Genomic DNA, 21,458 nt, shown 5'->3' with positions numbered 1-21,458 from the left:
CGGATTCAGGAGAATGGAGGCATGTACACCAGGTAACAAAAATTGCCATAATTGCCAACTCTGATTATCTACTCGTGTAAAAGTTCCTTCACTCAGGAATTTAGCATCTACGTTACAACACTTGGACCTATCAGTAAAAGTGAAGTCCCATACGATGGGAACTCCATCAACTATTCTGTCATACCAACCTGGTCACAGCATAACCATTAATCTGGAGGAATTTTAGAAGTTCCTGAGCTTTTTCTCTGTCCCGAGCCTTTTCCTTGGCAGTCAGCGTATCATAGGGTACAAGTAAGGGATGGGTTCCTCCTCCTGTGAACCAAGGACAATTGCATTTAAAATTAGACAAAACCATATAGGCAAAGCTAGAAGTGGATAATTGTTCTACAGAACAAGAACATGCCATGTGAAGTTGTACTGATGAAGGGTTGGATGGATAGAAACTAACATAAAACTTCATAACTGAGGCTTTTCTGCTCTTACCTTTGGCCTCCAGCTCATGTTTTTTCTTACGCCCCCATGTGTTATGATAATTTTCTGCCAGTTGTTCAGCCATTGACTGAAAACGGAATAATAAAGAAATAGAGGTTCATTATCTACAGGTTTATAAAGGGCTCATAATAGTGTGTCTGTGGGGACATCATCAACGTATCTAGAAATGTTAATTTCACACTTGTTCAGTCTGTGATATAAAATAGAAATGGATTAAAATGATATTCTTACCTGAAGCTCTCTGGACAGGGTGATTCCAGTGAGGTCCATGGGAGTAGGGCTAAAGGTCTGTACTGCGGGATCATAGGTTTGCTGCAAGGTATGGAAAGCAAAATGGTAAAATAACATTATAGGGATAGATAGATAGATAGATAGATAGATAGATAGATAGATAGATAGATAGATAGATAGATAGATAGATAAAAAGTTGGAAAGGAAGGTAAAGGAGGGAATGAAAAGAAAAGGAAAGAAAGAAAAGAAAAGAAAAGAAAATGGATGGAAATAAAAGGGACAGAAAGGAAAGAAAAAGAACGAAAGAAAAGTAATGGAATAGAAAGGGAAGAAACAGAAACGAACGAAAAGGAACGAAAAGCAACGAAGATGAACGAAAAGGGAAGAAAAGGAACTAAAGGAACAAAAAGGAACAAATAGAAAAGGAACAGAAAGGAAAGACAAAGAACATAAGGAAAATAAAAGGAACAGAAAGGAACGAAAAGGAACAGAAAGCAACAAAAAAGAAAGTAAGAAAAAGAAAGGAAGCACTTTTCCATAGAAAGAAAGATGCAAGGCCTTCAACGTTATCACCAAAAACCTCTTTCATATAGAAAACTGCAAAAAATGGGGGTAACATTTTATAGTTTTCGATAGATATTAGATAGTTTTTACCTGGGCACTTTGTGAGATTTTCCGTGATTTCGTCTTCTTCTCAGTCTTGTCTTCTTCTCCCTCTCGGGCTTTTTCCACCATCCATTCCCATGCTATCATGGCTTTTAATGACTCTTTAATTGGCCAGCGGTAGATCTCCTTGTCCTGTTAATTGGAGAATTGTATAAGGTGAATCCCACTTGTGATTTACATTTTTAACCATCCAGACAATAAACCATTGGATAAACCATCTTCAGTTCATTGTCAATTTCTGGTTAATTTCTTAAGTTACAAGATACAATTCTGAGGCACAACCTCATCAAACCATCTAATGTTTAGGAATCTAGACTCACCTTTTCAGAAAAGGTTTTGTAGGGGCGCAACATGGGATGCGTTTTGGCTTCTTCGTCCTCTCTCTCTCCATAGGACCAGTTATTTTGGATCTAAGGCAAAGTACAACATTTACCAGGCGCAATTCTCATGTAGACCTCATAGTACTAAATACAAGGAAGACTTCCTTACCTTCTCGAAAGCCCACTTGTCATGAGTGTACTCTGCATATTTGTTGATGAAGCCATCCAGCTTTTCAGGAATGATTACACTGCGATATTAAATATTAATGTCATTTTTGAGTGTACTGATTTGTTATTACTTTTTTATACTATATACAGCAGGTGAAATAAGTGTTGAACATGTTTCCAATTTCCCAAGTAAATCTATTTCTAAAGATGCTATTCACATAAAATTATCGCATCCAATCCACACAGGCAAAGAAATGAAACCATAGGTGTCCATAAATTAAGTTATGTGTAATAATGAGAAATGACGCAGGGTAAAAGTATTTAACACGCCTCCTGAAATGTATTTAACTCTTCGTACAAACGTCTTTGTTGGTGATGACAGCTCCAAGATGCCTCCTGCATGGAGAAACTAGGAGAAACATTGCTTAGGTGTAATTTTGGCCCACACAAACACTCTTCACATTCTGAAGGTTCTGTTGCTCCTTCTATGAACTCTGAGCTTTAGTTCCTTCCATAAATTTTCTATTTGATTCAGGTCAGGTGATCGGCTCAGCCATTCTTGCAGCTTTATTTTCTCTTTCCCTGAAAACAGCTTCCTTGGTTGTGTGTTTGGGATAATTGTCTTGCTGAAGTGTCCAACCTCATTTCATCTTCATCATCCTAGTGGATGGCAGCAGATTTTTATCAAGAATCTCCCGGTACATTTGTCCATTCATCCTTCCTTCAATTATATGAAGTCTGCTAGTGCCGTATGTTAAAAAAACATCTCCACACTATGATGTTCTCATCTCCAAACTTCACTGTTGGTATGGTGTTTTTGGGGTGATATGCAGTGCCTTTTGGCCTCCAAACATGGTGTGTATTATGGCATCCAAAGAGTTCAATTTTGGTTTCACCTGACCAGCTTATACTCTTCCAGTATTTAACAAGCTTGTCTAAATGTTGTTAAGCAAGTTTTAAACACGCTTGAACATGCTTTTTGTTCAACAGTGCAGTCTTGCGTTTTGAGCCTGCATACAGACCATTGAGGTTGAGTGTATTACTTATAGTTTTCTTTGAAACATTTGTACCTGCTGATTCCAAGTCTTTCTGTAGCTCTCCACAGGTGGTCCTTGGCTCTTGGATAACTCTTCTTGTAATCCTTTCACTCCTTTGTCTGAAATCTTGCGGCGATCACCTGATCATGGCCGGTTTATGATGAAATGATGTTCTTTCCACTTCCAGATAATGTCCCCAAAAATACTCACTGGAACTTTGAGTAGTTTAGATATTCTTCTGTAATTAATGACACCAATATGTTTTGCAACAATAAGGTTGCAAATGTCTTGAGACAGCTCACTGGTTTTACCCATTATGAGATGTTTCTTGTGTGACACCTTGATAATGAGACACCTATCTATAGGTCATCAGTTAAGTCAACTGATATTTTTCACTAAGTGGCAGAATTGCTTTCTAACTACTGATAGATTTCAACTGGTGTCATGGCTTTTTGCACCTCTGTTTTTTCATGTGTTCAATTCTTTTCCCCTGTCATTTCTCATTACTACACATAACTTAATTTATGGATATCTATGGTTTGTTTTCTTTGTCTGTGTGGATTGGATGGTTTGTTACCAACATCTGGTGAGAATTTCATGTCAACAGCACCTTTAGAAGTATATTTACTTAAGAAATTGTTGACATGTTCAATACTTATTTCATCCGCTGTATGCTTTTGCTTTTCTAATTCAGAGCTGCAAAACTCCAATGTAGAATCAAATGACACTACAGAATTCAATGACGTGGACTATTACATTCCAGACTAGAAACAGAATTTCATTAGTATCAGTAAGATCTGTTGTATAGATGGTTAAAGTGGTCTAGACACCAGGTCAAAAGTGTCCAAGTTTTTGCTCTTATTTTATTTCCACTGTTCCTCTATTTTTTTTTTATTTTTTTAAATCCTCCATACGGTTCCAGAGGTATGGGCCTTTATGTTTACTGCTATGTTTTATAATCTACACAAAGGGGTGTGGCTCACAGGTTAATTATGCAAAGCAGCCTAAGGACACACCTCCAAAGAATCCTGTGAGCCACGCCCCCTTAGAAAAGACTAAATACTACTACTAACTATAAAGGCCCATAACTATAGAATCAGATCGGATTAAAAAGCAAACAAAAAAAAACAATACTCAAGGGAGTGCTGGGAATAAAGTAAGAGTAAAAACTGGCCACTTTTGATATGATAACAAGTCCACTTTAAAGGGGTTTTCTTTCCTTAGGCTATGTCACCTATATTAAATTGGCTTTATGAAGGGTAGGCAGTGGTCTGGCACTGCCATCTTCCCTTTATAGCTTACACTGCTTGGGGCAACATAGCTCTGTACTTTTATTAATGGGTGTGCCTGGTATTGCGGCTCATTCCTCTTCTCTTAAAGGGGTTATGAAGAACTTTGATATTGACAAACCGTTTTTAGGATTGGTCATCAATATCAGATCGGTGAAGGGAAGAGACTCGAGAACCTACTATTATTAGGTCTCATGGCGGCTGGAAATTCACAGTGCACGAAGCCAGAACACCATAGCGCTGCACAGCGTAGTGGCCGTTCTCAGGGATTGTCCATTTTTAGGGATTTTTTTTTATTACTTAAATGCATGTATTAGGGGTTAAACATTTTTATTTTAAATCGGGTTTCATAAAAATTTTAGCCTGTGTGTTGCACTTTTTGATGATATTCTGATTTTGTGAGAAGCACCTGTATCTGGGCGATTTCTAGATTCTATGGATTTCTATGGAAATGCTGCCATCGGAGTACAATTTTCCGTACATAGAAGAACACTTACTTTAGGGTCTCCACGGGTCTGGGGTCAAAGTTTCCTTCAGCATCCACAGAAGCCTTCTTCTCAGTCTTTGAGGAGTAGCTGGCATCCACATAGTCGGGTGGTATGGCACCGGCAATCGCACACAGACACGGCATGGTGATCTTATATAGATCAGCATCAAATTTCTGCAAATAAAAAGTTCCAACAATTAAAAAAAAAAAATGGAAAAGCAATTTCAAGTTTGGTATCTAAAAAAAAATAAAAATGAGTTACCTTATGAGCAAGAGACTCAAATATGCCCCAGAAAAGTTTCCTTGTCAGATGAAGCTCCTCCTCAGAAGACACGCCGTAGTTGGCCCATCCCGTTGGAAGACAGTAGTATTTCCAGCAGCGTTCATAGTGGTTAGTGAGGAGCTGAAACCAGTAGGGAAACTTTCTATCTACGACAACTATTAATTAACTTATGAAAATAAATCCCATTTTTGCACCTTAATTATTTTTTTTTTTACATCTACATAGCCGCATGGGGACTTTTTTCTTGTTTTTTTGCAGCACAAACTTTTGAATTAAACAAGTTTTTTAATCATATAATGTTCTAAAAAAAACTAGAAAAAAAGAAAGTGTAATGAAATGCAAAAAAAGTGCAATTCTGTTATTAATTAATTAATTAATTAATTTAAGTTATTTATTTTATTTTTTGGGGGGTGGTGGTTATTACAACAAACAGCATTGTTTGTTTAGTTAAAATGACCCGAGAACAAAATTCTGCAGGTCATTACAGGTATAACATTAGCAAACTTTTCTGAATTTTTATTTTAGTGATTCAAAAAAAAAATCATAACTTTACTAAAAAAAAAAAAATTGGTTTGTGTCGTCATTTTCTGAGAGCTGTTTTTTTTAATTGGACATTTTGATCATTTTTTTATTCCATTTTTTAGGAGGAGAATTACAGTTCCAAAAAACTAAAACAAATGACATTTCTGGCGTTTCATTTTTTTTCCTTATGCCTTTTACCATTTGGGTTAATTAATTTCATATTTTCAATGATCAAACATTCATGTTTTCAATGATCATCATTTATGTTTTACATTTCTTTATTTTTGGATTGGAAAAATGGGAAATGATTCAATTTTACGTTTTTAATTTTTTTCGTTTCTTGTACTATTATACTTAAGTATTGCCGTAAGTAGTAAAAATCATGATCTCCCTTGAATCCCACCTATTGGCTACAAAGATAGCAGCAATGGTGGTTTCAATCACTTTGCGTTGCTCCAGAACAAATTCCCACCATTGCTGCACCGCTTAAATGCCTCTGTCGGTGATTGACAGCTGCTTTTAGGCAGTTAACCAGCAGCGATCGTAGCCAGGTAAGATCACTGCTTCTAGAGACAGCTGCCACCTGTGTAACATAGCCGACACTTGCCCTCTATGGTGTGGGCTCAGCTCCTGAGCCGGCTCTGTGCATCCACATTTGACTTAGGATGTACTAAGGGTCTCCAATTCAGGATCTCTTGGTTAGAGAGTAAAGCAGTTACAAAGAGCATCTCTTCTACCCTTCTAACAACTTGGGATTGTCCAATGTGGAGAACTGTACCTTAAAAAAACATGAACTCACCTTCAACGGCATTTTTGCATACTCGTTGAGAATTGGAACGTCAAAGACAAGCCTTCTCAACAGATGCTGCAACATGGATGGACGGAGATATCTAAAACAGAGAAATTTAGACTTATAATTCCGGGACAAATGGTTGACATGAGACAAGAAATGAAAGAGCAAAAATCTATATTTCCTAACAAAATGTAGAAGAGCCAATGATATAAACCCAACATGGGAGACAACAACAGAATAATATGGATCTCAACTCCACAAAGGAACAAATAAATTGGCATTGGTGCCCCATTATATGTTGTAGACAGTTGGCCATGTGTCCGTAGATGAATATTGGATATTCATGTGATTTTCCAGTTGTCTAACTTCTTGGTAGAAAGAAATGAGGGCATTGTCTTTCAGAAAGGCAGACACGGTCGAGTCAATATGGTAAACAGTAAAGATTTTTCCTCAGTCATAGGGTGATCGTCGGTATTTTTACACAGACCAATAATCAAGAACTAATGCTTGTTCATCAATTAACAGCTTGAGCCTTTTCTTCACTCTCCCCAAAGAGAACCCAGCCATCTGAACCTGGAGATTTGGTTGGGATCGGCTAACCATCCAATGTGCATTTAGATGAGCCGATTGTAGCCTGATAAATGAGCGCTGATAAATGAGCGCTGATCGTCTGTGTACAAGTTGATTGGCGCTTGTTTATCAACCTATGAATTGCCGATCCGATTGTTCTTTCCCCCTACAGCATTATGTATTCTGCAGCACATACTGTTTTCACCAGGAAATGTGCTACCAACAACACATTATTTTAATGCCAGCATAAATGATCCAACCACCCAGCGAACAAATGTTTTCCTCAGTCATAGGGTGATCGTTGGCATTTTTACACGGACCAATAATCAAGAACTAATGCTTGTTCATCAATTAACAGCTTGAGCCTTTCCTTCACTCTCCCCAAAGAGAACCCAGGAACACTTGGCCAAGCATTTATGAAATTGAAGGGGTCAGGAGAGATGGCTATCTTGAACAGGAGAGCATAGTTCCTCTTCCACCTGGCTTCCCGTTTACTAATCGCAAAGCACTCCTGATTGGCATCGACCTGAACTGTGCAGCTTTTGCTCTGCAGCTTCGGAGAAGGGTATGGAGACTGAAGCTGGCCAAGTCGGATGCTAAGAATGCACTCCATCGAACTAGTCAGCTTCAGAGAAGCACTTACAAACTTTATTGAGAAAAGCTTGTAAGTGCTGCACCAATTTGGCCACAGCTGATGGAAGTGAACTGAGAAGTTGCTCATTTTTACAAGCACTTTGCAATTTTACTAATTTAAGATGATGAGAATGACACATTAAAGCACCGCTGGTCTTGTACCTGCACAATGCCATCAGACATTCCTCAATAACATCTCTCTGAGCTTTAGTTAGAGAACGTCCACGGGACAATCGGTAAATTGTGTGCAACATGGAGTCCACCATTATAGCCCGGTGCTCAGTGCCGGCAAACAGAGGGGCACATTTAGTGATTAGAGGTAGAATCGCCAAACACAGGTATCGATTTAAGGCCAGGGCCATTTCTGTGGTGCTGAATGCGGCCTGAGATTAAAGGAAGAGAGAATATTAGCCATGCTTTTCTAACCCCTTTACAACCACATTAAAACAGTCCATGCCGTATGACTTTTTGTACAATTTTTCAGCCTTTTGAACAACTTACAGTGTCTAGAGCTGCCGTTGCTCTCATATCAGGTAAGAAACCAACTTCTAGAACTTGAAGAAGAAAGTCCTGATTGTCAATGCCATAGACACGGTCCAGGAAAAGAACCATTGGGGCCTTATGGTCTGGCACAAAGCTGGCAGACATTTTTGGTTCGATGATATTGCCATCTGGTAGACAAGAGGGTATAACGATGAGGTGTGGTACTATCCAGTATCTAAGTACTAATCTTAGATCTTCATGTCCTACATAAATGCCAGTCAACCCCAAGGTTTCAAGATCTAAGAGTTGTGTCTTACCCTTTCCAAATGCTGGTATCTGAAGGGGTAGACTAATAACTCCAACCAAGTCTTCAATCGGCACCAAAGATCGAAGGATGGCTCGGATTCGCAAGGCTTCACCCTTTCCAGCCTGTATCAACTGAAGAAGTATAGCGAAATATAATCCAGTTATAGAAAAGCTTAGAATAACCTAGTTAATTTCTCAACTGGAATGTACCATTAGAAAATTACCTATTGTCAGATTTTTATAACTGTTTTTTCTCAATAATTTTTGGCAATTTTTTTAATAATAATATAATTTATTAATATTAATGTATAATACTATAATAATAACACATAGAAATCTAGCAATATTTACACAGGGTACTGTTTTTTTGTTTTTTTTTAGGATAGCTTCGTGTGGTCTCAAGTAGAGATGGGCGAACCCGAACAGTAAAGTTTGGCGTACATACCAAATACCTACTGTTCGGGCACAGACACTGAACATGGACTTCACCAGGAAGTCTGTGTTACTGTTCGGGTTCAGCCCCCCGAATACCGAGTTTTTCTTGCGCTCTCATGTGCATGGCATCACGGCAAACACTGCTTCTCATTGGTGGTAAAATCATTACCGCCGGTCAGAGAGCTGCGGTTCCCATGCTGTCAAGTGACAGCATGAGCCCGCACCTGTGATCGAGGTAAGAAGTTTAGCAGGCAGCGGCTGATTGTAGTATTCATCTAGGGGTCCGCCCATCTCTAGCCTCAAGAAATCCACATGAATATTAGCAGCAGTGTACTGACTCCTACTCTATCTTTTGTACTGAAGCATTTAATGAGTATGTGCAAATTGTGTGTCATTGTAAAGGAAGGGGGAGCTGTGAACGCCTGTTGTGATTGGTAGATCCAGTGTTATCAGCTGTGCATAGAGATGTTATCAGTCATTGTAATCCTGCCTCTCATGATAATGAGACTGCTGAGATAATCTAAAATAATTGTCTAAAATAATCCCAGTGGTCAGTGAGAAAATTGCAAAATGATATATTTTTTTTTATAAAGAACAGGAAACGTAATAAAAAGTTGCCAATATGTAATAAAAAAATGCATGCAACACTAAAATCTGATTTAAAGAATAGGCCATTTTTTGATGGCTTATTTCCTGAAAGAAAAAGCAGAAGATGAGAATATTATATACCAAACCCCCATAAAGTACAGACAAAATAGACAAAAAAAAAATCTGTAAAACAAAGTACAAGTACATGGTCAACAAAAAAGAGAGACCTCTTGTAACTTACATGCATTTCTGGAGCACAACGACCCAACAAGTCAATAAGAGCTGAATAAAATGACATGATGGCATTACCAAGGTGCAAGCGATTTTCTTCATGAACTTCCTCCCCACCATACCTAAAGAATAGATGCACAAAATAATCACCCAATATTACCAAAGTTGATGAGTATGGTGGTATTGGTAAGAAGACCGGTTAGTAGAGGTGAATCATATTCTTTACTCACATCTCCCTACGTCGGTCCTTTTTGACGGTGGGACCATCCCTAGCAGGGTCCTCGGAGATCTTGATGGCTTCCTCAATAGCAGCTAGCAGCCCATTACCACCCTCTCCTCTGAGTGCTGGGCCAAAACACTCAGGTCGTCGAATGAGCAGACGTACCACCACATTGGCATTCTCCTCCACGCTTTCTCCTACAAATCGTTTAATATGTTTATTTTATTTTTTTAAGAGACATCAAGTGGAATTTCTAGAATTTGTAAGTCAGCCATTCAAACTCACCATTCACAAAAACAGTAAATCGAAGGAAGTCCAGGTACCTCTCCCCTCCTCCGGGGTTCCAGCCAATGTCAGGATACCCTTTGGCTAACAGCATAGGACAGCTCTGTAGACCACTGCTGGCCAGATAAGAGACCACCTGGACAAGGAAGAAAAAAGGGAATTGAAAAAAAAATTGCAAACTATTTTTAATTTATTCTGCTAGGGCCATGATTAATATTTTCTCACCTTCTCCAGGTCCTGTTCTTGAAGGGCTAAAGCTAGCTCATTATTATCAATGACCGAAGCGGCAGCTACGTCTAGAGGAGTAGAACCTCTCATACCTGCAAGGAGGACCCAACAAGAATGAAGACCTTTTTTTGTCGAGACTCTACAGATGCATTAGACGGTATTTGCCGGGATTCACTTACCCAAACCGATACCGCTATTCTCCAGCAGGTAGCTAAGGTGATCAAACATTGCTCTTTGGTTCTGTCGACTGATTCTACAGAAATAGCAAAGGAATCTGCAGCAGTTGGTGACCATTTTAGGGAAGCGAATCTCCTGTTTAAAAAAAAAAAAGGTAGTACTGAAATTTTATTTTTGCAAAAGAGATGAGAAAAATTATCCAGTTTGGATTTTTTTTGGAGGGAGAAAGGAAATAACTGGAAAATTGATTTGTCCATTTTGATTTATGGACTATTTAATTGATTTGATTTGTTGATTTCTAGCAGAGTTGAGCAAATTGAATATGTGTTGAATTTTTAGGAATTCGCTAAACCTGACAAATCTGAACAGTATGTGATTACTCTTTTAGACATTGCAGAAGATTGCATCAGCCAGAAAAAGATCAAATAATCTTGAACGGATTCCCCATAATGCTTTTCAACTATCACAACATATGGTATAACACAACCCATCCAGAATGATTATCGCAGTCTGTATAAAAGCCAAGGTAGAGAATGAAGCAGCTGTTTTGTGGTGAATCGGGATAGTAATAGTATGTCACAGCTAAGGAAAAGCAAGAATCAGACTTAACATACTGAATAAACTTTACAGATAGAGTGTGACAGTATAAAAATGAAAAAACATTGTTTACCTATAGCTATATACTGTATATTAAGGTCACTTTGACATTACTAAGGCTGTGTTTTTGTTAAAGAGTTTGAAAAGGGTTCGTTACAGTTTTCGAAGACATCAGAGTGTTACACGTCTTCTCAGGGTAATTGGGAGTTTTGGCGTTCTTTCAATTCACAGCAAATTGATTCATTGTTAATTAAATTTCCCAGGAAAATTTGGTGAGCTGTGTAAAATCTAAACTCTAAAAGTTTGATCATCTCTAAATGTTAGACATTTTGCAACGCTCGATAACCTACAGGGTAGATAGCTCCCTCCAATAAGTGACACTAGTGAGATAGTTTGCATTGCTTCTTGTAGATGGCATATTTGCATGCTTTTTCTCGACGTGGCAGTATCTATAAGACTCCAGACATTACTGATACCTCTTAAGAGCCAGTGGCCCTCAAAAACCTGAAATGTCTGAAATAAGACACCCTAAAAAGTCAGGTCTTGTAATTTCTACTTAGAAATCCTCCTCAGAGTTATGATGTAGTCACTTGTTGACTTACCTTTGAGTCTCCTCCACCCAACACATTGACCATGACTTCCATTACAGTCTCATGCATTCCCAAAGCTCGCATTAGGTTAGGATGTTGGTAGAAGACCTTGTTATTCATGATGTTTCTATATCAGGGAACATGAAAATGTAAGACTAAAACTAATAAAGCCAAAATAGAAACAACCTTAGTTACTCATTAGGTGCCCAATCAACGTAATGGTACAAACCCAATACTTTGGATCATCAGGTTCTCCTCCTCAGGTCCCATCTGCACAATGAGCAAGGAACGGATTTGCCCCAGACTCTCCAGCAGGTCCATGGTGTCTTCCACAGATACTGCATTGATGGTGTAGGCTTTAGGTAAAGCCCGGATAAGTTCTCCCAGTCCATCGTACTGACGATGTAGCAAGCTGAACATCACTCGCACCAGTTCAGGGCTTTGGATGAAGGATTCCTGTGCCCAGTGTACCATGGTATGAGAGATGAGTTCTTGCAAGGTGCCTGAGAAAAACAGTGTAAAATTGGGCAAAAGTTCGCACTTCCAAATTTGACACAACATTCTGTGTATACTATCATATTGTTCAAAGCATAATATCCATATGCATCCATGGAAAAGGCTGCAAGCTATACTTCCATAATCTTCACTTACTGGGTTTTGGCTCTTCTTCTTCTTCTGGTTCAGGTTCTGGTTCCTCTTTCTTACCCCGCAAATTACGCACTTTTTCCAGTAAATTGACGAGACGTCTAGTTAGACTTGTGTCTTCCTGCTGTTCCTCCTCTTCTCCTTCCATTTGGACACCTGTAATGAAAAGAGTTGTACAAAATGCATCTCCTGTATATTTATATCTAGAAACTTCCCCCTCTCACATTTTTTATTTATTTTGCCAAAAACGAGAATAATAATACACTTTTGTCCCCCGTTTTCTCTTGGGTGTCAGAAGTTGAATGACACGGTCAGACTAGGATGCAGCCTGCCACTCCATTCATAATCTGTGGCACTGGTGAAGATCACTGCGTCAGTTGTCATGGTAGACAATGAATGGAGTGATAGGGTGCAAGCGGGGCTGACCATCCCATCCCAACCTTTGTGGTGTGGCCTGTATATTACCAGTGGGGAAAGAGGAATCTAAGTCCATCATTCTAGGAGGTTTCCAATATTGGGGTCCATGCCGATCTAAAAATGATTAGCTATCCAGTACATAAGGGATCATTTTTGTAGACACAGGACAAGGAACGTCCATTGAAAAAATCGGGTCCACTAAGTTTTTATTGTGGTCATTATGACTGGACCAAAAACGGTTGAGAAATGGTCGAGCACCTCCGCCATAGACCAGTATAGCTGTACGTACCACAGTGGGATAGAAGGTCAGTGTGAAATTCAGTCAGCTCATCTCGAATTTCTTCAGGAACAGGACATTCTTCTTCAAGCATGCTCTTGAAGTTTACCAACATGTTAATCTGCAAAAGAACATAACAAAACATAGATAAAATTATGCACATGGAATGTAAATAAAGCATTATTCTAGGGTGTCTCCGCAACAATCACCTGTTCTTGCGGTGGAGAACGGAACTCCCTTGTCCTGCGAGCGGTTTCCGCTGCTGACATGGTGAAGGCCTGCATTAGCTCTCTGTAACGCTGCCTTTGATTGGTTTGTAGACTGTCTACATGGCGCTCTGAGAACGCGATGATGGCTTCTACGCGATGTTGCAGCTCTCGGTCGCAGAAATATTGTAGTAAATTACACATCTACGGAGGAAAAAAAGTGTCAGTATAAATAATGATTGCAATAATTTTTTTGCATCATAACAGTAAATATCTTTAAACTGAATCTACCGTTCAACATGGAATATAAATTTGTAATCAGCATGTTATACAGCAGATTAATATATCGTTTTGTGTGAAAATATTATAATAAATTCTGGGCTTAAGAGTCCAGTGGGCGGTCTTCTTAGCGATCGGCAGACTTCCTTTGAGTAGGTCCACCTACTAGACTACTAAGCCAAGAATGGGCAGGAATAAAATAATGAAGCTTTCCACATAAATTTATATATCAATCTAATCAGCTTTTCCTGCTCTGTAACATGTTGCCTTCATACTAGACTACATATTCCACCTCATGGTTCTCCATAGTCTCCTACCTGCAACTTTACAGATTCTGGAAGCTTCATCTGCAGTAAACCTTCTTCTAAACTTTCCTCTTCTTCTTTGACCTCATGCTCCCCAGCCTCAACCTCTTTTTCTTCACCTTCTTCTTTCTCCTCTTGCCCTTCTTCTCCTTCCTCCTCCTCAGCACTTTTTTCCGTGGCCTCTTCTTCGGCACTTTCAACTTCACCTTCCTCTGTCTTTTCCTCTTCTTCTGCTGGTTCTTCTTCTGAAAATACATTGGGTTCTATCATCTTTAAGATGTGCCGGACATCATCATCCTCAAAGACGCCCATGATAAGAAGAGTGGAGATCAGCTTCAGCACTGGTACAAACTGGAATTCGACGCTTCCTCCAACAGGATCTCTGGTGTGCTGTCCACCATCCAATACAGCTTCGGTCAACATGTTAATTGCCTTGATTTTAAGGATATCCAGTGGGATGAAAGGGCTGTTCTGGTAAAGCTCTGTGCTTGTGCTGACAAAACAAGTATTGGAAAAATGGAGTTCTGGCTTAAGGCACGTACTCATGCCAACACCAGGTAGTCCATGCTTCTTGCTGTCACTAGGAAAAAGCTTGATGCTTTTCGTCTTGTCTGTCATCGGCACAATAAATTCACTGTTCATGGTCAGGCGTGCTCTCTTTGCTGATTCCAAATGGATGCTAATGAGGAGGTCATAAAAGCCACTTCGTAGAAGACCTGATAGGTGGTTACTCTCAATGGTGTAAAGTAGCTGAGATTCATCGACATGACTCGTGAGGGCATGGGCCACTCGGTTATTTCCAAGGGCGCAGACAGAGCCGTAGAGCTTCAGGGTATGGTAGTGGAACTTCAGCATGTCCAAGCGTTCGGACAACTCAAGAATATCAATACACCTGCAATGAAAATTAATCCAACATGGTCTATATCACTGCTTATTTTTTGGAAAATTTTATGGAACAGTTTTGGATTGGCTTAGAAGACATCCATAGAATCTGACTGATTTTACCTGTTTTCTTCTGGTATATGGAGAGCCATCATCATGAGTGGGTCTCTGCACTCCACCATCCAGCCATGCCTATCACTGACCTTCCCAGATTCTATATTTAAGAATTCATTGGGCATCCGACTCCATACCACAGGTGTTAGCATCTGTACATCTAGGCGGGGTGGGCACTGGGGCACTGGGTTCTTATTTTCACTACGGAACATGGCTGCAGATATGGGCATGATGTTCTGAAGGTGGAATAGTAAAAAAGGACAGATACTCATATGCATGGTCAAATATGCTCCTTGGCTACCCGGAGTTGAGAGAACAGTCAATTTTTCTATACCTTTAATTTTCCCAGTTCAAACTGGAACAAAGTTTGGCTTAATGGTTGAACAAAGACAGCTGGGAAAAGCTTTGTGTTGGGCTCAACCTGAGGAGAAAGACAGAGAAGAAGATTAACTAAAATGTCAAGTCAACCAGATTTCTTGCATTTTGGATACAGAACGAAGCTCGATCAAACTATAGAGTAAATTTTGAGGTTTCAGTACCTGGAAGAAAGTATTGACTTCTTTCCCGTTAGCTGTGAAGGTCATGAGTCCAGTGGCTAAGTCAATTAAGCAACCGATCACAAGATCCTCTTTTCGGACTCGAGCTTGCTGGGTATTGTTGCCAAATTCTCCACCCCAAACCATATAGCAATTGCTGCGCTTGATGCTAAGAAGGAAAGACAATTTATATGGCTGTGCCTCCTACATAGGATGCAGAACTAGAAAATTAAATATTTCCATTTACTGAGCCCAAGAATGGGCACCATGCAGCCTACGGAGCTTCAGAGAGCCACGGAAGCTACTCACAGCCGTCAGATTCCAACCTTTCTGAAAGTGAAGACTCATCCTAAGAATGGGTTATCAATATCATAGTCCTGGATAGCGCATTTATTTTTTATAAAATAAATGAAAAACTAATAGAAATAAAATTCCTTGGTAGCAGTGGGCAGCATGAGAGAGTAATAGGGGTAGTTACCCCATGTGCTAAATAAAAGAAAAAAAGTCCACCAACATTATGAAAAAAAGAATTACAATTATTTTTACTTTTTTTTTTTTTTTTAAATGTTTTCTAACCCTATCTATAACAAGGACTAAGGTTGGGGTTAGGGCTAGAGCAAGGGTAATAAAAAAAATTACATAGAAACGCAAAATACCATATATACTCTAGTGTAAGTCAAGTTTTTCAGCACATTTTTTGTGCTAAAAACTCCCCCCTCAGTTTATACTCGAGTCATTGTCCCAGAAGATGGAGGGAGAGCGGCAGCGGTGGAGCAGTGGGTCACAGGAACCAGGAGCCGGCTGCTGCGGCTAAAGCCTGTGCCCAATGGCCGTGAATATTCATTTCTCTGTAATAGAGAGCACAGTAGTTGCAGCCATTGGCTTCTGGCAGCGGCTGGGTGACTACATGTGCCCACTACTTGAGGAAATGAATATTCACTTACCTCCACACCCATAGGCATGGAGGGCAGTGAATATTCGTTCCCTTAAGTAGCGAGCACAGCTCGCAGCTGCTGGCACTGGAACAAGATGCTGCAAGGGAGTGCAGGGACGATAAGTAGGATGGTTTAAATTTTTCAATGTTTTTTTTTAGGGATGAAGAGTCATGCATACCAGGATGGGGATGAGGAGTCATGCAGACCAGGATAGAGATGAGAAGCCATGCATACCAGGATGGGGATGAGGGGGCCATGCATACCAGGATGGGGATGAGGGGGCCATGCATACCAGGATGGGGATGAGGGGGCCATGCATACCAGGATAGGGATGAAAAGCCATGCATACCAGGATGGGGATGAGGGGGGCCATGCATACCAGGATGGGGATGAGGAGTCATGCACACCAGGATAGAGATGAGAAGCCATGCATACCAGGATGGGGATGAGGGGGGCCATGCATACCAGGAAGGGATGAGAAGCCATGCATACCAGGGTAGGGATGAGGGGGGCATGCATACCAGGAAGGGATGAGAAGCCATGCATACCAGGGTAGGGATGAGGGGGGCATGCATACCAGGATGGGGATGAGGAGGCCATGCATACAAGGATAGGGATGGGAAGCCATGCAGACCAGGATGGGGATGAGGGGCCATGCATACCAGGATGGGGATGAGGAGTCATGCACACCAGGATAGAGATGAGAAGCCATGCATACCAGGATGGGGATGAGGGGGCCATGCATACCAGGATAGTGATGAGGGGCCAATGCATACCAGGGTAGGGATGAGGGGGGCATGCATACCAGGATGGGGATGAGGAGGCCATGCATACAAGGAAGGGGATGAAGGGACAATGTATACCCGGTTTATACTTGAGTCAATAAGTTTTCCCAGGTTTTTTTTGTGGTAAAATTACAGTATGTGCCTCGGGCTTTTACTCGAGTATATGTAGTATGTAAAAAAAATATTATAACAATGTATAACTTTTTGCTTTTAAAGTTTTATGTTGGATTTCAGGAAAAGCAGAAATAAAATAACAGAGGGTTTCTTAAAATACAATACATGTGCTTAGGGGTTAAGAGGTTCAATATTAGACTAGTGGAAGGGACTTAACAATCCACAGGATAAGGAGCACAAAATACTTGCCTTGCCCGGGCATTGGCAACCCACATTACGCCACTGCTTGGTGTGGACACCCGTGATTAAAACACAGAACTGGTCTCTCATATTTATGAACTTATTGGCCTTTTATATAAAGCTGATTTCTTCTTCCAGCTAAGGTTTCACCATCTTTCTTCACTTACCTGTTATATATATTCCCTTTGTCATCCCCCATAGTGATGGTGGACTGACGGACTTTATTTAGGTCAAAATTCATATCATACAGATGATAGTCAGGAGTCACCCACCCGATCCAGACTCCAGTGGGTTCTTGGCCAGCAAATACTCTTACGGAGTAATAATACTATTAAAAAAAAAGGAAAAATAAATGCATAAATCAACTAAGGTACAATAACTAATTTAAAGTTATTGTTTCATATATACATACTGTATTTTGTCCATCTTTTTTATATACATACACTTTTGTTGTAATTAAGACCAGATTCTGATAACATTTTTTTACTTATTTTTTCTTGTATTTTTCTTAAAACTCTATTATATTACTATTCTATTTTCTGTACATGAAATGAATATAGAGGCGGCCATTCTGATAGACCTACTATTAACAGCATGCAGAGATTTGCTTTAAAGTGGCCACATGGAACTGAAGTCTGGAGCTAACCCTTTGTCAACTATGGAAGAGTGTCGTGGACATGCTCTGTGATCTGTGCAGAGGTCACTGCGCAGGGAGGGTGGAGGAGGTGAGCTGGTAACTATTGCCTATTGTGAATGTTGAATCCGATGTTATCTGTATAGTGGTGTAACTTTCAAATATTGACATAGAGAATGTAAAAATACAAACACGAATTAAAAAAAAACTAGTTTAACAAAAAGGCTTGGGTTAAAAGGTAAGTGACTAACTGATGATATATTGGGGGGAATTTATTAAAATATTTGATTTTTTATACTCATATACCCAACTGGAGTAAGTTGCTCCTAATTTAATAAAAAGTGTGGCATCTCCTGACATACGAGAGCAAAAAAAATCAACCGCCATAGATTTGACCTCAAATTTACGCTAATTTTAGTAAATTTGTTTGTCAATGTGAGTCTCTGCCCCCTTTTCAGTTATCTTTACCCACTTTTTAGAAAAAGTGGCATGAGTGCTAGAAAAAAAGTCAAAAAGTTGCGACTTTTTTTATTTCAGAAAACTGGCATTTAATTTTTAAAGGATTGTCTGGGCTTACATATTGATGACCTGTCATTTAAATCAGAGATGAACCACAGTACTCCGCAGCGGTCACTAATAAATGCCCAGAGTTGTGGCTTTTTCTGACATTGGCCACTGCCAGTGCAAATATCAGCAGATCATGGGGGTGCAGAGGGTCGGACACCCTCCAAATTCATAATGAGGATCTCTCCAAAGTATAGGTCATCAATGACTTGTGGACAGTCCCTTCAAGAAAAAGAAATTTAGTCATACATATAAATAAATCTAATACCAAAAAGTATAGTTAGGAAGGACCGTCAGGCATGCGCCTCGAGTGAGTACCCCGAAGGGCACCAATAAGTCATAATGCCTAGTGTATAGAAACACTAGGGCAGGTGAAGGATGGTCTAGCGAAAGCTCTCCCACACCACTAAGTTTATTTTAAGGACATTGGAATATCTTGACTATTTAGCATACCGTAGTAGTGTTCATGATGATCTCAATGTCATCTCTATCATCAGGTACTACGTCCTTCATCAAGCGAGGCATGGTTGGCACAACAGGAGGTGGAGAGATAAACGCCGGCTTCTTGGCTTTAAAGAGGAACCTGAAATTAGAGGGTAAAAACGAAATCAGAGAATTCGACCAAATTGTAATTCAATTTGCAAAAATTGCCCCCTCCAAATCAAATGATTTGCTTATTTCTAATAGTGATTCTTGGCTCACCCTCTCTTTCCTTTGGTCTTTTCTGTAGTAACATCCTTCTCATTCTCCAGCTTTGCAACCTCTTTTGGCGGTTCCTTAGGTGCTTCCTTCTCATTAGTAGCTTCCGCTTCTTTGCGGCTGGCAGATTTCTTCAGCTGCTCAAACTCTGAGTCCATGTCGACATCTTGGACCTCATCTTCAGGTATGGTAAAAGTACGAGTGAGAGGAGTAGCTCCTGGCGTACACTTGAATGTCTCGTAGAATTCAACGGGCATGCTGAGCCTAAAGAAAAGCATGTCGTTGTTGCTGTTCTGAGACCCAAAGGTTTTGTGGGTCACTTTGAGACAAGGTGGGTTGTCCACAGTCCCATCAATTCTTCCAACCTGAAAAATATAGATTAGGTTGTACATTTTTAATAGCTTGGTAGTTTCTCAAAAGCTAATCAAGTCAAGACCTCTCACCTCAATGTGACCATGATCTGGAGGCACCGGCACAAATTGAGGAAGACTTTTACTAAACCACGTCGTTATTTCTCTCTTCATGTTAATAGCAAATGGCTCAAACCCTTCCTGCAGACCACAGATGGTAAAGAAGCGAAGACTGCCGACATCCTGCCCCAAGTTTAGTCTACCAACTTGGGACATTCCAAGACTGCAAACAGGGATGAAACCTATAGGTGGGACATTAATGAGTGAGAATTTGAGATGGTGCAAATTGACTTCCAGGAGCCAGTCCAATGACCAAGTCAATAGTCCGTGAAAGTCAGATGGGACCCCTGAGAACCACCTTCTACCTGCCAGCATCCCCGGCTCCACTTTTGATTAGCTGGTTTAACGTTATCATCACATCGTACCAGGCCAGCTAATAAAAAAAAGAGTTGTGGATGTAGGGAGATAAGGGGCGGTTCTTAGGGCTCCCACCCGACATCCTCAGACTGACAAACTGGTGACTGTTCTGAGTCCTGCAAGTTGATTTGTGCCATCTCTAGTGAGAATGAATGCCCTAAAAAGGGAATATTAACGGGAACCTGTCATGTTGTGCATAGAGCATGGTATAGAGCAGGATGACCCGAGAAGAATAACAAAGATTTGTTAGGGAAAAACTCAGTATAACTTTGTATTTTAATAATTTATATCCCTGCATTTCCTATGCTTAGGAATCAAGTAGAAGTAGAAAATCTGGAGATAAAAAAAAAAAGCAAATAGGGTCTTAACTGGTTAAAAACATGGGGTGCACCGGGGAGAGGTACACGCACCTTGTATTGTTGCAACTAAGCAACATGTGAAAAGAATGGATCAGCTGCTGCAGGACACAGGTCAAAACACCAAGGAAAATGGTAAAACCGGATGTATGTGTCCAAATATGCGCTGCTGATAAAGATGGATGGCAGCGGATATTTTTCAAAGCTTTATTTCAAAACAGATTAATAGTCAACGCGTTTTGAGGTCATGCCTCTTCCTCAGGACAAAGTCTTACAATCTTTGTAAGGTTTTGTCCTGAGGAAGATGTCCTGTAGGACCTCGAGACGCATTGACTATTAACCTGTAGGAGTTAAGTAGGCAGTCCTAATCAGTGATTGACAGTAATCACTGAATGCAAAGCTGTCAATCACTGATTAGGACCGTCTACTGGACTTCAAACAAATAATCTAAAAGTTATACTGAATTTTCTACCATAAATTTATATAGCAATCAACTCAGCTCCTCCTGCTCTACAATATGTGTAGTGTGACAAGTTCCCTGTAAGGATTATTAAACCACATTGACATCACACTTACCATCTCCAATTTCTATATCCTTGAAGGCAAGCTCTGAGCCAGAATCACTTATTAACATCTCTCCATTCAATGTAAACATGATATTCATTTCAGTCAGGTCAATCATACACCCAACGACATCTCCCGGAAGCCAGTTACGCCCAAATGGTTCACTACCGACGTGCCAGCGTTGACCCTGAGGGAAGGCAGAATAAGATAGATGTAAATATAATAAAAGGACATAAAACCAAACATGTATACCATCTAATGCATGGTTAAAGGAACCACTATTCATAAGCCTAAAGGTGCCCATACACCTTGACTAGCCACCAACTATTTGGGCTTCTAAATCACCTTCAAATAGGGTTGTCTTTTCCTGGACATTTGGACCCCATTTTGCTTCTAAAGCTGGGACCACAAGGGGAACTTTAATTCCTTTCATGGTCTGGCTGACCAA

The 21,458-nt window shown here is 40.1% G+C and overlaps 1 protein-coding gene across 2 annotated transcripts in view; it reads right to left on the bottom strand.

Annotated features, from left to right (window-relative positions):
• The window catches only part of RYR1 (ryanodine receptor 1), a 188,604-nt gene that overhangs the window by 97,156 nt on the left and 69,990 nt on the right, over positions 1–21,458 (bottom strand). For both annotated transcript variants that reach the window (XM_077285752.1, XM_077285753.1), the window contains exons 28-58: positions 21,023–21,197; positions 19,707–19,915; positions 19,267–19,628; positions 19,018–19,147; positions 17,534–17,694; positions 15,296–15,461; positions 15,091–15,177; positions 14,766–14,992; positions 13,773–14,652; positions 13,180–13,380; positions 12,983–13,091; positions 12,283–12,432; positions 11,861–12,134; positions 11,644–11,758; positions 10,447–10,579; positions 10,265–10,359; positions 10,040–10,175; positions 9,765–9,951; positions 9,545–9,656; positions 8,292–8,412; positions 7,993–8,162; positions 7,654–7,874; positions 6,295–6,385; positions 4,953–5,093; positions 4,701–4,864; positions 1,879–1,957; positions 1,710–1,799; positions 1,378–1,521; positions 724–804; positions 484–559; positions 189–312 (exon numbers count right to left, since the gene is read on the bottom strand). In XM_077285752.1, coding sequence (XP_077141867.1) covers positions 189–312; positions 484–559; positions 724–804; positions 1,378–1,521; positions 1,710–1,799; positions 1,879–1,957; positions 4,701–4,864; positions 4,953–5,093; positions 6,295–6,385; positions 7,654–7,874; positions 7,993–8,162; positions 8,292–8,412; positions 9,545–9,656; positions 9,765–9,951; positions 10,040–10,175; positions 10,265–10,359; positions 10,447–10,579; positions 11,644–11,758; positions 11,861–12,134; positions 12,283–12,432; positions 12,983–13,091; positions 13,180–13,380; positions 13,773–14,652; positions 14,766–14,992; positions 15,091–15,177; positions 15,296–15,461; positions 17,534–17,694; positions 19,018–19,147; positions 19,267–19,628; positions 19,707–19,915; positions 21,023–21,197 — 5,411 coding nt within the window. The remainder of the gene's footprint in view (positions 1–188; positions 313–483; positions 560–723; positions 805–1,377; positions 1,522–1,709; positions 1,800–1,878; positions 1,958–4,700; positions 4,865–4,952; positions 5,094–6,294; positions 6,386–7,653; positions 7,875–7,992; positions 8,163–8,291; positions 8,413–9,544; positions 9,657–9,764; positions 9,952–10,039; positions 10,176–10,264; positions 10,360–10,446; positions 10,580–11,643; positions 11,759–11,860; positions 12,135–12,282; positions 12,433–12,982; positions 13,092–13,179; positions 13,381–13,772; positions 14,653–14,765; positions 14,993–15,090; positions 15,178–15,295; positions 15,462–17,533; positions 17,695–19,017; positions 19,148–19,266; positions 19,629–19,706; positions 19,916–21,022; positions 21,198–21,458) is intronic.

This window comes from Ranitomeya variabilis, chromosome 2 (assembly GCF_051348905.1).
Source record: "Ranitomeya variabilis isolate aRanVar5 chromosome 2, aRanVar5.hap1, whole genome shotgun sequence".
NCBI lineage: Eukaryota > Metazoa > Chordata > Amphibia > Anura > Dendrobatidae > Ranitomeya > Ranitomeya variabilis.
The sequence above is the reverse complement of the archived record's forward strand: the minus strand, read 5'-3'. Positions and strand labels throughout refer to the sequence as shown.